Consider the following 15605-nt stretch of genomic DNA (forward strand, 5'->3'; position numbering starts at 1 on the left):
GCAAGACATGCCGGCTCTGCCCTCACTGCCCGCTACTGTGCTTAATGCATCAGGTCATGAAAGCTTCCCTGGGTGTGGAGGAAGAGAGCTATAAAAATCAAAATGTATCAAAACTCAAGTTGCTAATAATAGGCAAGAAGCAATGAAAAATAACTTAAAATCATGGCTCATGGCTTGACTACCTTCAGGCTACACAAAGACCCAGGCAGGGTGACTTTCTTTCTAGAGCAGAGATGACTTTACCTCTGCCTTCCCTCCTCCCCGCAGTGGGATGCTGTCTTCACCACCTCCCACCAAACACGAGGTTTATCATCCTACATCTACAAACGTCCCAATTTTCAAGCTCCATTAGTAGGGATTGTTGCCTTTGAAGAAGTGACTCAGGAAGGCAGCTGCACATTTCAAAGTTGCTTCTTGCCAAAATTATTGCTCAGCAATATTACAGGGATATACCTCTTCTGTATTAATTACAGCCTCTTCATTTAGGCAGGCATGAGCCTTGCTCTTCATTGCTGGGGTATTAGCTACTTCTCATCCTTGGGTGTTTTGCTGATTCTAGGGCCAGTGTACGTGTTCGTACATTTGATTTTGATCTTGGAGTGCCAGGCGGTTGAGAAACCATCCTGTAAAGTTTTACAGATGCATAATTTGACTCTAGAAAGTAGTTTTAGTTAGCGATTTAAATGGAAACAGCCTACATTGGGCTCTAAGTTTTCTCTAAGCCTGCTCTAGGTTTTAGTAGAACTGGGTCCTTGTCTTCAGGCTAGCTAGCATGGCTTTGGTTACCTTCATACATTCCAGTGTGGTGCAAAAATGCTGGGTTTGTGGTCATCTTTGAAAGCCTGAGAGGGGAATCTCTGCAGGCAGAGAAAACAGAAGTGCTTTTCTTGAGAGAGTGACTTGTCGGGCTTATTTTCATAAACTTCTATGAGGAATTTAAGACAAGAACTGAAATAGAACAGACTTGTGCTGGTACATGTGCCAGCTCCAAGGGGAATAAATAATCCCGTATCCCACTCCATGCAATGACCGATATCTGAATATAATATGTTATGTTATTTTTTGTAGCAGCCTGACCACAATTTATTAAGTCATATTAGCAAATTTTAGGTCTCTTCTTTTTTTGTTTTAGATACCTGCAGTATAGTGGAAATACTCCGAGTATAAAGGGGGCTTGTGTCTGTAAGATCCAGCACACAGAGATGACTTATATTTTACTCTCCCCTGTACCTAGTAAATGGTTTCATGACCTTGGATTACCACAGTTTTAAAATGAATTTATCTGGATTGTGAATTGACACTTTTAGCTCAGTTCAGAATTTGTGCTTGGTTTCTGCTGGATCCCAGTGGGGAAAGCTGCAACTTTGTGTAAAATACACACAGTTGAGAAGAAATACTGCTGCACTGGGAAATGGGGAGAATAACCCCCTTGAAACTGTATTAGTTCACAGTGAAGCTCAGTAGCACGCAGCGTCTACAGCAGCTATTTCTCAGCTCTTAGTTGGGTTAAAATATTTATATCTATTTTTGTGTACTCTTAAAATCTGCTTACTGTAATACTGGCTCAGCACCATTGCAAATTAAAGCCTTATCGTGGTTAGGGAAATAAGCCCTTGTGCGAGGAATGGCTCAGTCGTGACCCAAGGAGATGCTTTTTGTGTGATGCATTTTGTTTCCTGATACTTTCCATCATGATACTGAGTCAGGAGGGAAAAAGGTGCTGACTGCAGGGCAGTGTGTACGGGTTTCCTATACGTTTTGTCAGACTCTGCTGCCTTCTCCACGTTTGTCCGTGCTCTTTGCGGTCCAGTATGCAGGGCATGCATCAGGGTGACACTTGGACGGTAAGGTAGGAGAGGTGAGGCGCTGTAGGTGCTCCTGACATCGGGTCTATGTGCAGCACGAGCCTTAGTCCCGGGGCAATGTCTCCAGACCTGAGCTGTGTCTGCCGTGCCCATGGAGCCAGAGGGGGATTTTTGTACAAAGCTCCGCAAACTTTCCAATAAACAAGACAGTAGGTAGTCCAAGGAAGTTTTCCAGCTGGGATCGGCTGCTTCAGCTCCGGCGATGAAGCGAAACTCTGCCGCTTAGCGTATAAACCATCTCCCTGCTTTCCCTGCTTGTTTACTGCCTGGAGCACCCATGACATCAGCCGGAGTAGTAAAGCAGAAATGCTTTACTACCTGGTTTCTGGTTCTGACATTCCCATGGCAACCTCCTCCCCAATTTAGTCACAGTTTAGTGGTGTACAATTAGGATTTGTTCAAAAAGGAATAAAGCTTGCAGTATGAAAAAGACACTTCCCCATGTGTTCCTGATGGCCAGTAAATAAGGATTGAAGCACCAGGTGAATACGAGCTCTTTATTGGATTTGGCAGGGCGCGCGCTTCCCGAGGTGAGACTGCTTAATGGCGCAAGAAATATAAAATAAAGGAAATTAAAAGAATAACATACAACAGCTGTGATCAGCTACATTTTAAATATTATGCGGCAACAGAAGAACCGTGCTGCAGCTAGAGACCTGAGGACAAAACGGAGTGTGATTGTAAGATAAGCGAGATGATAAATTAAAACTGGTGTGAAGCAGGAGAGGGCTCAGGAGTGACCGCCCTGTATGTGAGCAGAAGTTTGTGCCTTGTTTCCAGCCGCACTGCCCACCATTGCTCTCTTGCTGCCCGTTCTCCCTGGGAACACCATGTCCTTCTGCTGCGACCCCCGTTTTACGTCCCTCAGGAGCCATTTGAGAATGGTGAACAGAAGGGGGTTGGGGTAATATGGCACAGGCTGGCTCAGAGTTGTAAAAAGGCTCGTTGAACGCAGCAGCTCTGTGTTGATTTTCTCTTGGTTTCCCAAGATAATGAGAGCCGGTGGTAATTTTGGACTCTGTTGGCGAGCTGCTGACAGATCTGACAGAAGGATGGGGGATTTGGAGAAGCGCTGAGGTCTGGAGCAGGAGGTGGAGAGGGGGACGGGGAGGTAAGAAGGCAGGGACCGAATGGGATGGAGCAGGAGGATGGAGGTGAGGACCATCCAGGAGAGGAGAGGGAAGGGGAAAGAGGGCTGAGTGCCTGCGGGGAGCAAAATTTTCCATCTCCCTGCTCGAGTTTTGTTTGCAAAGGGAAACCCCAGAGTATCTTGCTGCTGCCACCCTCCCTTTGTCCCAGCTCAACTGGGGAGCGGCACCTCCCTGCCACTGGAAGCTGAAAGGTTCAGTCTGTAAAACTGAGCTCTCAAAAGTTAGGGAGATCCGAGGATGAAGGTGTGGGTGTAACAAGTTCAGCCTCGCTGAGCACACACCGTGAAACACGTCGGGCTGTGCGACGCAGCTCACGCTTGGGTGATTAGAGGGACCCGGGCAGCCCAGGGACTTGTACCTGAAGTACCTGGTTAACCTGACGGACGAGCTGCTCGAGAGCAGGAGATGAAAGAGGAGAGACTGCACAGGACCGCCAGGGAGCAAAGCAGGAAACCTTCCTTCCTCCGCAGCCCCTTTGGGGCTGAGCCGTGAGCTCGGTCTCCAGGAGGGGAGTGGGAGCATGAAGCCGGATCATGGGCTGACCCCCCCAGAGGATGCTCTGCTCCTGCAGTGGCTGGCAGGTCGTGGTGGCCATGTGAGCCTCGTGCAGCACAGGCAGCTGCAGATATATTTTTTTTTTGGGGGGGTGGGGATGGTGGTGTTATTTCTCACTTTTAACCATCAGCTGCACAGCCCCTGTGAGGATGTCTGCTCTGGCAAGGGCAAAGCAAGACCAGGGAGGTGCCAGCTGCTTCGCAGGGGCAGCCTGTCTCCTCGCCCTGCAAATGCGCTAGCTCTTACCATCTTGTGTGTTGGTGCTTGCTAATTCAGGTCCATAAAAGCAACTGAGGGTCTCACGTGGGGTGTGCAGGCACAGGGATGGCTCAGACAGCTGCATCTTTTGACTTGCCTTGGGAGGAAAGGTCAAGAAGGAAGGAGTTACCCTTTATTAGTGCTAATATCACCTCAAGCACCTTCACAGTGGTGTTCAGTAGCATGGCAGGTACAAATAGGACTCAGTAGCTCATTTCTTTGGTACATGGAAGTTTGGGGTTGCATGTGATGCAGCACCCACATGCCCCTCAGACGTGTATCATCACCACAGCCATCGGGGTTGCCCAAGTCCCAGCTCAGCCCAGGGCGGGACCCAGTTTGGGGCCAGCTGTGAGGGATGCCCCATCCTGCCCTGGCAAGGCGGACAGAGAGCAGCTGCCCTTTTGCTCCGGAGCACAAGGCTGCAGGGAGTCTGCAGGTGCTGAAAGCATGGCAGGAACAGTAAAAAAGCAGATTTTGAAGGCTATAGGGCATTACGAGGGGCTGCTGCCCACCCTGTGCTGCTCCCTCCCCCAGGTTCCTGCACCATGAGTGTGGCCGAGGATGCCGAGTGGCTGCGGTGGGTGACAAAGCAGTTCAGGAGCATCGTGGGGGAGGACAAAGAAATCGACTTGGAAGAGTTCAAAACCGCTCTCCAAGTGAAGGAGGTGAATGCTCCCAGGGGCGGGGGGGAGAGCTGGGGTGTGGGGTCCTTTCCTCCAGGCAGCACTAGCAGCCCGACACCGAACTGTGCTCTCTTACTGTATTTGGAGAAAATTAAGCTTAAAAATAGAATTGCATGGTGTTGTGTGAGAAGAGGGAGAGAGAAACCTAGCAGTACTCTGCAGCAAGCAGGAGTGGAAACCACCGATTAACCATTGGCAACGCAAAATCGATTGGCTATCCACAGCCTGTCTTTGAACATGCTTGGCTATTCCCAGTGAATATTCCCTCCCAGCTGCCTCCTGCCCCGTCCCATCCCATGTCCCCAGGGCTCCCTCCTTTCCCTGGGCAGCCCCCTCTGGCTTCGGTGCCAATACACCCCTGCAAAAAGCAGCCTTTGTTCCTCTCTCCTGTTTTCAGGCTTTCCCCACAACTTTCAGCTTTTGCCAGGCAATTCCCATTGCTGGCTGTGAGAGCTTTGTTTGTAGCATCAGGTTTTGGTCGGTGGAGAGCATCCCACCGTCATGTGAGAGCATTTGTCCTCCTCCCTGCAGTCCTTCTTCGCCGAGAGGTTCTTCACGCTGTTTGATGCAGATGGGAGTGGGACCATTAGTTTGGAGGAGCTGCTGAAAGCCCTGAGCCTGCTCATACATGGGAATGAGATGGACAAGCTGAGATTCCTCTTCCAGGTTTATGATGTGGATGGTAAGATGATGAAAAATAGATTCATTTGTCTTTATTTGAACAAAGTTGCGATTTGCAAGGCAGCACGGCTCTCCCCTGAACATCCAAGTGCGGGCATCGCCACTCGGCTTCAGTGCTGGTGTCACGTCCCCTCTTAGGTTAAGCACAGCTGGGTAATAGCGTAGGAGGGTCTTCACTGCTGGATCTTCATCAAAGGTAAGCAGTGTTAGCTGCCTTCGTCCCATGATGAAAGCATCAAAAATCCATCTGAAAGCCAGCAATTAAATCAGCCACGTGTCAGGATTTCCCATGATTTGCTTTCACCCTTGGCTGCGAAGAGAAGCAGTCTCTGCTCCACTCAAATATCAGCTCTCAATCCCATTGATGTTTATGAATCCCAGCACGCTCTCTTCTTCCTCCATTGGCTGGGAAAGCTGGAAATAACAAAAGCAAAGCTCTTCTTGAGCTGCTTTTCCTGCTCTGACCTGCTTGGGCATAAAATGCTGGCCAAAGAACTGAGAGCCGAGCCTCTTGCCTATCTGGTTTGCTCTCATGCCTTGCTGCCAGATAAGCGTGTCTGCATCGCTTTGCTAGCAGTGAGCAATGCCAGCCAAACGACAACGTGGCTGCTGCAGGTAAACTGCCAATTAGGTCACCTTTCTTTTTTAAATGCATGAGTTTGCTGATTTATGAGCAATGGTACGGTCCTGCTCTGGCCAGGCACAGTTTCCTCCCAAAGAGCCTGTGTGCAATTTCTGCATTAAAGGGAGGCAACTTCTGAATTAAAGGTGCAAGATAAAGGTAAACCCATGGGGTTGTCAGGGTGCAGTGGCACATTGAGGTCCCTGCTCTGACCTCCGCAGGTAGTGGCTCCATCGACCCAGATGAGCTGCGCGTGGTGCTGGGCTGGTGCCTGCGGGAGAGCGCGATAGCCCTGCCTGAGGAGCGGCTGGGAGACCTCACCTTAGCCCTCTTCGAGGCTGCCGACAAGGACCACAGCGGCTCCATCACTTTTGAGGAGCTCAGGGAGGAGCTGGAGGGTTTCCCAGAGGTCCTGGAGAACCTGACCATCAGGTAGCTGCGTCAGTCGGTGGGTCCCTCTGGCAGCTCCATGGGGCTGCGGGTTCCCTTGCAAGCACCTTTTTCCTCCTGCATGGAGGAAAAAGCATAGAATTTATGTTCTCCTTAAGGTTATCATGGGGTGCCCCGACCACAAGATGCTTGGGCCAGCACTCAAGCAACTCAAGTGCCTTATGTGCCAAGCTGGGTGCAGGGCTTGGATGCAGGGATGGGTGCAGGGATGATGCCACGCTGGGTGCAGGGCTTGGGTGCAGGGATGGGTGCCAGCCTGGGTGCAGTATTGCCCCAGCTTCCCCCTTTCTTCAGGCAAGGAGCAATCCAATACCTTTTCTCCCAGTGCAGCGAGCTGGCTGAAGCCCCCGCCGCCCGCAGAGAGGAGCTGCCGGCCGCGCTACCTGACCCGGGCATACTGGCACAACCACCGCAGCAAACTCGCCTTCCTGGGAGGCTACGCCAGCCTCAACCTCCTGCTCTTCATCCTGGCCGCCCTGCAGCACATTGGCCTTGGCAAGTGGCTGGCGGTGGCCCGGGGCTGCGGGCAGTGCCTGAACTTCAACTGTGCCTTCCTTGCAGTGAGTGCTGGGTCCCAGGAGGGATGCAAAGCTCGTGGGGTGCATGGGGTGATGGTTACCTGGGCTATTTACAGTCACATCTATACTGGGACCTTATCCCTGTGCCAGGGGCTCTTTGGAGGGCAGTAATTAGAGCCTGTGGGCTTTTGCAACTGTGGGACTAGGCTGTCTGCTCTAAATAATTATATATAAATAATGGGTTAGGGAGGTTGTGAGCTTTTTGAGACAAGGGCACTCATGGCAGCCTGCAGATAGGTCCTTGATTTCTGTCTCTGGGTGCTCTCCAGTCTGACACCCTGTTGTGATGGGTTAACCCTGGCTGAACACCAGGTGCCCACCAAAGCCATTCTATCACTCCCCCATCCTCAGCTGGATAGGGGAGAGAAAATATAACAAAAGGCTCGCGGGTCGAGATAAGGACAGGAGAGATCATTCACTATTACCGTCACGGGCAAAACAGACTCAATTTGCAAAATTAACTCAATTTATTACAAATCAACCAGAGCATGGTAATGAGAAATAAAATGAAATCTCAGAACACCTTCCCACCACCCCTCCGTTCTTCCCGGGCACAACTACCCTCCCGGATTTCACCACCAAGCCCCCCCAGCGGCACAGGGGGACAGGGATGGGGTTTATGGTCATCACACGTTATTTTCTGCCGCTTCACCTCCTCAGGACGAGGGCTGATCACACTCTTCCCCTGCTCCAGCGTGGGGTCCCACCCACGGGAGACAGTCCTCCACGAACTCCTCCAACGTGGGCCATTCCCACGGGCTGCAGTTCTTCACGAACTGCTCCAGCATGGGTCCATTCCACGGTGTGCAGTCCTTCAGGAGCACACTGCTCCAGCGCGGGTCCCCCACGGGGTCACAAGTCCTGCCAGAAAGCCTGCTCCGTGGGCTCCTCTCTCCACAGATCCGCAGGTCCTGCCAGGAACCTGCTCCAGCGCGGGGTTCCCACGGGGTCACAGCCTCCTTCGGGAACCCACCTGCTCCGGCGTGGGGTCCTCCACGGGCTACAGGTGGAGATCTGCTCCACCGTGGACCTCCCTGGACTGCAGGGGGACAGCCTGCCTCACCAGGGTCTTCACCACGGGCTGCAGGGGAATCTTCGCTCCGGCGCCTGGAGCATCTCCTCCCCCTCCTTCTTCACTGACCTTGGTGTCCGCAGGCTTGTTTCTCTTACATGTTCTCACTCCTCACTCCGGCGGCAGTTTCTCTCCGTCCCAACTTTTTTTCCTTCTTAAAAAATGTTATCACAGAGGCGTTACCACTATCACTGATTGGCTCGGCCTTGGCCGGCGGCGGGTCCGTCTTAGAGCCAGCTAGTATGGGCTCGCTCTCTCTCGAACACAGGGGAAGCTTCCAGCAGCTTCTTACAGAAGCCACCCCTGTAACCCCCCCCCCCCCCCCGCTACCAAAACCTTGCCAAACAAAACCAATACACCTGTATCAGCGGGGAGCTGGCTCTGGAGCCCCAGGGGACCAGCCCCTGGCTGATGCCCCCAACATCTCCAATTGCCCCCCGGCATCTCCGATTGTCCCTCTCCCTCTTCCGGAGGTGCTGATGCTGCGGAGGTGTCTGACCTGGCTTCGAGCTACCCCTGTCGCCAAGGTTTTGCCGCTGGACCAGCACGTTGTTTTCCACCAGCTCGTGGGGTATGTGGTGCTGATGCTGGCAGCCATTCACACGGGTGCCCACATCGCCAACTTCAGTAAGTAGCAGCTCCTGGGCAGGGGCGGCCCTTCGGCTGCTGTGGTTTTATCTCGGGCAACACCCCCTCTAACGCGCCCCATTAATCCTGCAGTGGGTTCCCCTGCTGCTAAAGGGGAAAATGCCCCTTGGTGGAGGAGGCATCACCCACACTGCATGGATGAAAAGCAGTAGGGGTCTGCACTGAGCCCTAAGGGGAGATGCTTTTGTCCTGGGGGGGGGGGATGCAGATGTCCCAGGGAGGGGATGCACATATCCCGGAGGGATGCCGGTGTCCCAGGGAGGGGCTGCATGTGTCCCCGGGGCGGGGGGGGGGGAATGCACATGCTCCATGGAGGTAATGCACATGTTCTGGGGGATGCACATGTCCCAGGGAGGGGATGCACATGTCCCAGGGAGGGGATGCACATGTCCTGAGGGTGGGACACACATGTTCTGGGGGGATGCAGATGTCCCAGAGAGGGGCGGCTTGTGTCCCCGGGGGAGGGGGAATGCACATGTCTTGGGGGATGCACACGTCCTGGAGGGATGCAGATGTCCCAGGGAGGGGGATGCAAGGCCTGGAGAGGAGGTGCACATGCCCAAGCGGGCAGTGAGGCCGCAGGCAGGGTGCAGGGAGCTGGAGGGCCCGTGCGGTGCCGCACAGTCTGTGTGCTGTCTGTTATCCCCCTCTAGTGGCTTCCCAGCCGGGCAGCGAGGGGCTCCCACTCTCCCCCACGCAGCTCCCGAGTGGGGTCTGTGCCCTGCATCCTACAGCCCTGCACCCCACAACCCCCCTTACCCCACGGCGGGGTGCCAGGGCTGCACCCTTCCTCCGCTCAAGGGGATGAGCAGCACCCCGGGGAAGCACGTCTGCTTGCGTTGCCCTCCCTCCTGCAAAATGCCCCCCCTTGCAACAGTGCTGAGCCCAAGAAAGGAGAAAAGTTGCATTTTTCAAAATGTCTGAGCAAAGCACTTGAGCGCTTCTTAGTTAAAATAATTGGTACCTGTTCGGTGAGTGCAGCAGAAATCTGGGTGCGCAGCAGGGGGGTGCTGCGGGTGACCAGCACCCTGTCCCGACCCGTGCGTGTGCCCAGGCAGGCTGGCGCGGCAGGACGGGCGCCATGCCCTCGCCGAGTACCTCTTGTCAGCACGGCCCGGCGTGGGGGGCCTGGGCGGCACGGCCTCGCAGACGGGGCTGGTTCTCCAGGGGCTGCTGGCCGCCATGCTCGCCTTCTCCAGCCCCTGCATCCGACGGAGCGGCCACTTCGAGGTGGGTCCCGCCACGGCACAGTGCGACCTGGAAAACCCCAATGCCATGCCCAAAGCTGCTCTGTCTTGGGGAGCTGGGGGGACCGGGGCGAGGGTCCGGCGGGTGGGTGCCCATCAGGGTACTTCCCCATGGGTTGGGGAGAGCGTATGAGCCGGCTGTGGTGCCCCTTGATATCGCCCTTGGACACCCCCCCACTCCTGAGATTTGCAGTTTTGGGGTTTCTGTGCTTTTCTTCATCATTTAGGCTGCCTTTGCCTGCTGGGATGCCCCGGCACAGCCTCACCACAAAGCACCATTTGGCTCTACCGGCTTCAGTTCGTGCTCAGCCCCCCTTGATGTCCCTTGCTCCCTGCCCACAGGTCTTCTATTGGACCCACCTCTCCTATATCTCTGTCTGGACCCTCCTCATCCTCCACGGCCCCCACTTCTGGAAGTGGTTTGCTGTTCCCGGCTGCCTCTTCGTGCTGGAGAAGGTGGTCGGCTTGGTTTGGCGGCGTGCTGGGGGGCTGCGCATCGTGGAGGTCAACTTGCTGCCCTCCAAGGTCTGCACCACAGGGGTCTCCATGCCCCTTCCCACCTCCCTCCTGATGCTCTCCTCTTCTGAGACCCAGAATAAAGCTGCTATGGTGCACAGAAATATCTTTAGTATTTGCAAAGTGTTTTGCGGTTTGGGGAAAAGCACTTTGTAAGTGACCATGCTGGTTATTCGACACAGGGGAAAAGGAGGGACAGTGGGACACGGGAGGGGGTGATGGCCCTGACGTGTTTGCACAGCAAGCTGCAAGGGGGATACTCTCCCGGCCACGTGTGGGAGGGACAGGGCTCAATGAATAGCTTATATGGAAAAGATGCAGGTTTGGGTTCCTTCAGGCTGTGTTGGTGAATGTTTGCAGCAAAAGGTGAAAGCAATTTTTTTTGTTCTCAAGCAATTTTTTTAAAGCTTAGATTTTTGTCTATTTTTCAAGTAAAAACCCCTAAACCCATAGAACAACAAAAGACAAAATGAAAACTGCTTTGACTCTTAGTTTCTTCAGAAAAAATCTTGTTTGAGGCCAGCCCTAACTGAGATTTTTGTTTGATAGCAAAGCTGGGCGGTGAATAGGAGAACAAACCTCTTTCTCAGGTCAAAGCTGTAATTCCATCTCATGTTGGCCACTGTTTAAAATGGGAGGCACAAACTTGGGTGCTCGTGGGCTGCAGAGAGACCAGCCCGGCAGAGACCGACCAGCATGACGTGCCTGCTGGATGCTCCCAGCTTTTCTGGTCTCCTTTACCTCCAGGTGACTCACCTTGTGATCGAGAGACCGCAGTTTTTCCACTACAAGCCCGGAGACTACATCTACCTCAACATCCCGGCCATCGCCACCTACGAGTGGCATCCCTTCACCATCAGCAGCGCTCCCGAGCAGCAAGGTGATCACTGATCCTTCACTCATTTTGCATTGCTGGGATGTTTTGCATCACCGGGACGATGTTTTGCATCACACAAGCCCCATCGGGGTGGCTGGATCCCCTCTGAGGGTCATGCAAGGAGGTGTCCATGCCCATGGAGCAGGGCAGTTTGTGTTTATGCCTCAACTCCCCTGCCTCCATCTCTGCCTGTACATAAGTGCTGTATAAAAACATGTGCTTGGGTTATTTCAAGCAAAGTGTGGGGACAGAATGGCACCCGAATGCCCTGCCTGGCTCCATGGGCACCCAAGGTTTGGGATTTGGGCTTTGGGCTTCACCCAGCTATTAGAGCAAACCCAATCCTCCGCTGCAAGCCTGGGGCTGATGTGAAGGACATTGGTGGGGACTGCTGCTGGGTCCCTGGGGCCAGAGGTGTACGGTATGCAGCCTGTGGCGCTGGGGCTGCAGGGCAGTTCCTTACATAGGATGCCCACCCACTGCTCCACTTCATCCTGCAGAGACCCTCTGGCTGCACATCAGGTCGCTGGGCCAGTGGACCAACAAGCTGTACGAATACTTCCAGCAGCCCGAATTGCCCAGCCTCGAGCTGAAACCGCTCAGCAGGAGCCTGAGGGAGAAGAGATGCCAACGCTGGGAGCAGGTTGGTGTGGATGGGGCTCGGCTTTCGGCAGACACAGAGGTTAGACCTTGAACTGCTGCTGGCTGGCAGCCGTTTGCGAGGTGGTGGCTTTGCCAAACTGAGGCCCCCCCATGATGTGCCTACGGGTTTCTCAAGCTGATGTCCTTGTCTGGCACATGCGCAGCGCTCTGCTGGACAGTCTGCCCCTGGCCAGTTCCAAAAAATCAAAGAAGTGAGGACAGGTCAGGGCTGGATGTGCTCTGCTGAGCCATTCCCCCCATGGTCACCCCAGTTTTCGGCCACCCATGCAGCGCCAGGCTGGGTGCTGGGGGTACCTCTCATGGTACACATCCCCTGCAAGGTGCTTGTGCAGCCTTGAAGGATTTCATGTCCCACCCCTCCACTGATGCTGTATGACCCTGATACATAGGGCATCAGATGCCCGTGAGCATTGCAGCCAGTGATGCCTTGGCCTTTGGCTTCCAGGAAGGCCTCTGCAGTAGAGGTGGCTCCAAGGGGGGGTCTGTGGCCACCGGCGGGGACAGAGCTGTTCAGCTGACATCATACAAAGCCACCGGCGCTGCTGCCCCAGGAGAGGAGGACCTGCCGGTGGAGGGGGTGAGCACCATCTCCCACCCTCGCCCAGGGCCGCCGAGACCCCCACGCTCCCCGGTGGGCAGCGGCAGAGCCCCTGGTGCCTGCGGGATGGGGGTGGGGGGGTGTCTCTGCTCTCATCAACATAGCAGCAGCCAGAAGACTGACCTGGAGAAACAAGGGGAAGCAGTGCTTCCATCCGAAATGGACCAAAGCTCGTTAAAAGGTCTTTTCAAAAGAAACTTCTCGGATATCAACCATGGCAATGCCAGGATCCTGAGAGGCACCGTTAGCAGCTTTTATCCCCTGACATGAAAAGCTCTTGGGATATTGATTCTGTCTCGGCTGGAGGAGCAGTCCTGGCAGATAACATACTTACATGCACCGGTTTTAATGAGTTTCTCTACCTGTCACCCTTACATTCTTATCTGTCCCCGGGTGAGCAGAGGTTCCCCACGCCTGCTCCCACCACCCAGGCCATCGCAGTCCTTGGGAACTTCTTACTCACCCCCCCAACTTGTGTGGGGATTTTGATAACTGCCTTTTTAATCAATACTCAAACTGATTATGATCCAGATAATGTCATCAGGTGACAGGTTCCTGGCACTGGACGTTAATGGGACGTACCGTCGGGAATGTGGGCACTGTGCTGGGCTTGGCATGAGCAGCGCCCTGGGTCTGACCGAGGGATGCGGCTGGAAACGTGTACAGTCTGGATAAACCCAGCTGGAAAAAACCCACCCCAAAACTAAACCCGGGGAACAAGCAGGTTTAGCATTAGCTGTCATGGAGGGGTTAGGGATGGGGAGGAGACGGTCACTGCTCTCTTTACCTTGCAGGTCTCCACCGGGCTGGGTGAGACCCATCGGTTCTGCAGCATCAAGGTGAGGGATGCCTCCATCCTTCCCCGGCTCCAGTGAGCAGGGCTGCACTCAGCATCCCTGGGGGGACCCACACGTGTGCCCAGTCACCCCACACGTGTGCCTGGCCACCTGATGCATGTGCCCCTGTGCACAGGGAGACCCACCTGGGGCTGATGCAAACCCAGCACTGCCGGAGGGCTTTGTGCTTCTGCCCACCCTCTCCTCCTCTTCCTGTGCTCCCATGAAACTCCCATAAAAGACCCCAAACTCTGCCTGGGCTCCATAAGCCTGCAATGCATCTTGCACACTAACCCTGCTCCTATCTGCAGCCTAAGAATTGTTTTAGCACCCACGGGCTGCTGAATCCGTCCCTATTTCTCGTCTCTCCTAGTGCTACATCGACGGCCCTTATGGGACCCCGACGCGGAGGATCTTCACCTCAGAACATGCTGTGCTCATTGGTGCAGGCATTGGCATCACCCCCTTTGCCTCCATTTTGCAGAGCATCATGTACAGGTTGGTGCCGTTGCAGCAGCTCAGGCTGCAGTCATGCCAGCGGACCCCCAATATGAGCTCTGACGTGGCTTCGGAAGGCACAAGACGTGATGTATGCCATGGTAGACCCGTCTTCCGACACTTCTCCTTGCGGGATGAGCACCATGGGGCAGCTCCCATTGTGGCTCCTCCTCAATTCTAACCTTGGGACTCATAACACATGGCCACGAGACCCACGCGTGGGTCCTTCCTTGGTGTCAGGGTTCCCCCTGGGGAATTCCGCTGCAGGAAACCCCCTGGCAGGAGGTCGGCCATGGGCATGCACCAGAGCTGGTGAGGAATGGGTGCTCGGGGTCTCCCTGAAAAGGTCTGCTGGGGTCGGAGGGGTGCGGGCGGTGGGGCAGGCAGGGCTGTGTTTGCCCTTGCAGGTACCGCCGGCGAAAGCAGAGCTGCCCCAGCTGCCACTACTCATGGTGCGAGGACCTGCGGGATGAGGAGATGACGCTCAGGAAGGTAGGAGCAGGTGGAGTGGGATGCAGGACCAAGGTTTTCCCTGGGGATGGGGGCAGGAGGGCTGCAGACTCCTGGGGGTGGAGAGCCCACGAGCATCCCTTCCCACTCCGGGAGGTCTGGGGTGGTGGGTGGCTGGATTTGGCCCCTGTGCTGCCTGCCAGCTTCGAAGCAGAGGCTGCTGTGTCCTTTCAGGTTGACTTCATCTGGATAAATCGGGACCAGAAGCACTTTGAGTGGTTTGTCAGCCTCCTAACCAAGCTGGAAATGGAGCAGGCTGAGCAGGAGCCGGGAGGTGAGTGGGAGGCAGAGGCCGGCCAGCACAGCCCCCTGACCCGGGGGTCCCCAGCCCTGTGTTTGGCATCACCCCCAGGAGAGCCCAGCCCGACCCAAGGGGGCACAGAGTGGGCCTGGACCCCCAGACTGCAGCTGGGCTCCCCTTGAATGCCCAGGGCGGTTTTTGGAGATGCACATGTACATGACGTCGGCCCTCAGCAAGAATGACATGAAGGCCATCGGGCTGCAGATGGCCCTGGACCTGCTGGCCGCCAAGGAGCAGAGGGACTCAATCACTGGGCTGCGGACCAGAACCCAGCCCGGCCGCCCTGACTGGAGCAAGGTGAGGGCTGGCTCTGCCCCACCACCAAAATCATGCTCATGCAAAGGGAACCATGCTCACCAGACCTGCTCTTTGGGGGGGAACACCACAGGAGAGCCCCGTTTCAGAGGGGGAGGATGCACCGGGATACCCCAACCCAGGGAAACCTCTCCTTCCCGTGGGAAAGCAAGTGCCATGGGAGCATGGGGAGGCTGAGTTGTGCCGGGCAGCAGCTGCCAAAGCAGGCAGGGATCTGGCCGGGCGGGAGGGGGCTGTGCCACCACCTCCTCTTCTCCTTTTGCCTGTGCCCTAGGTGTTTGGGAAGGTGGCAGAGGAGAAGAGAGGGAAAGTACAGGTCTTCTTCTGCGGTTCGCCAGCACTTGCCAAAGTCATCAAGGCACACTGCGAGCGCTTTGGCTTCCAATTCTTCAAAGAAAACTTCTAACCAACAGCTCTTGCCTCCCTGCCTGCCCCTACAATCCCTGAAGTGGGGTGATGGGCTCTGGCGCTGGATCCTGCTGCACCATCCGTGTTGGCTCCCGGCTACCTCTCAGTCAGAGCTGGGGAGGGTGGGATGCAACAGGGAGGGGAAGGAGCTGAGCTGGGCTTCGGGGCTTTGGGGTGGAGGGGACAGGATCTTGGAGCCATTTGGGGTGTCCTGGAGCATCAATGCAGGGATTTTGAGGAGGAAAGAACCAGTGTCCCAGAGCACTTTGG

At 55.1% G+C, this 15605-nt stretch overlaps 1 protein-coding gene across 2 annotated transcripts; it reads left to right on the plus strand.

Moving 5' to 3' along the window:
• Window positions 1-4377: 4377 nt before the first annotated feature.
• NOX5 (NADPH oxidase 5) lies at window positions 4378-15333 on the plus strand. Of its 2 annotated transcripts, none has more exons than XM_049812456.1 (15): window positions 4378-4497; window positions 5047-5241; window positions 6006-6250; window positions 6594-6828; window positions 8392-8545; window positions 9621-9796; window positions 10156-10338; window positions 11077-11209; window positions 11707-11849; window positions 13262-13306; window positions 13677-13801; window positions 14209-14293; window positions 14486-14585; window positions 14743-14909; window positions 15202-15333. In XM_049812456.1, the coding sequence occupies exons 1-15, from the start codon at window positions 4378-4380 to the stop codon at window positions 15331-15333; spliced, it is 2238 nt and encodes a 745-aa protein (XP_049668413.1). The 2 variants fall into 2 exon arrangements, with proteins under 2 accessions (XP_049668413.1, XP_049668414.1); XM_049812457.1 differs by having other exon boundaries at window positions 5047-5197; window positions 6040-6250.
• Window positions 15334-15605: the final 272 nt, after the last annotated feature.

Source organism: Accipiter gentilis, chromosome 10, assembly GCF_929443795.1.
Source record: "Accipiter gentilis chromosome 10, bAccGen1.1, whole genome shotgun sequence".
Lineage (NCBI taxonomy): Eukaryota > Metazoa > Chordata > Aves > Accipitriformes > Accipitridae > Astur > Astur gentilis.

Bases quoted from the DNA above. Each gene is read 5' to 3' on its own strand.
- NOX5 (XM_049812456.1), top strand. From the start codon at position 4,378: ATGAGTGTGGCCGAGGATGCCGAGTGGCTGCGGTGGGTGACAAAGCAG. The intron at 13,307-13,676 runs GTGAGGGATGCC...CGTCTCTCCTAG, and splicing joins ATCGGTTCTGCAGCATCAAG to TGCTACATCGACGGCCCTTA. The intron at 14,294-14,485 runs GTAGGAGCAGGT...GTGTCCTTTCAG, and splicing joins AGGAGATGACGCTCAGGAAG to GTTGACTTCATCTGGATAAA.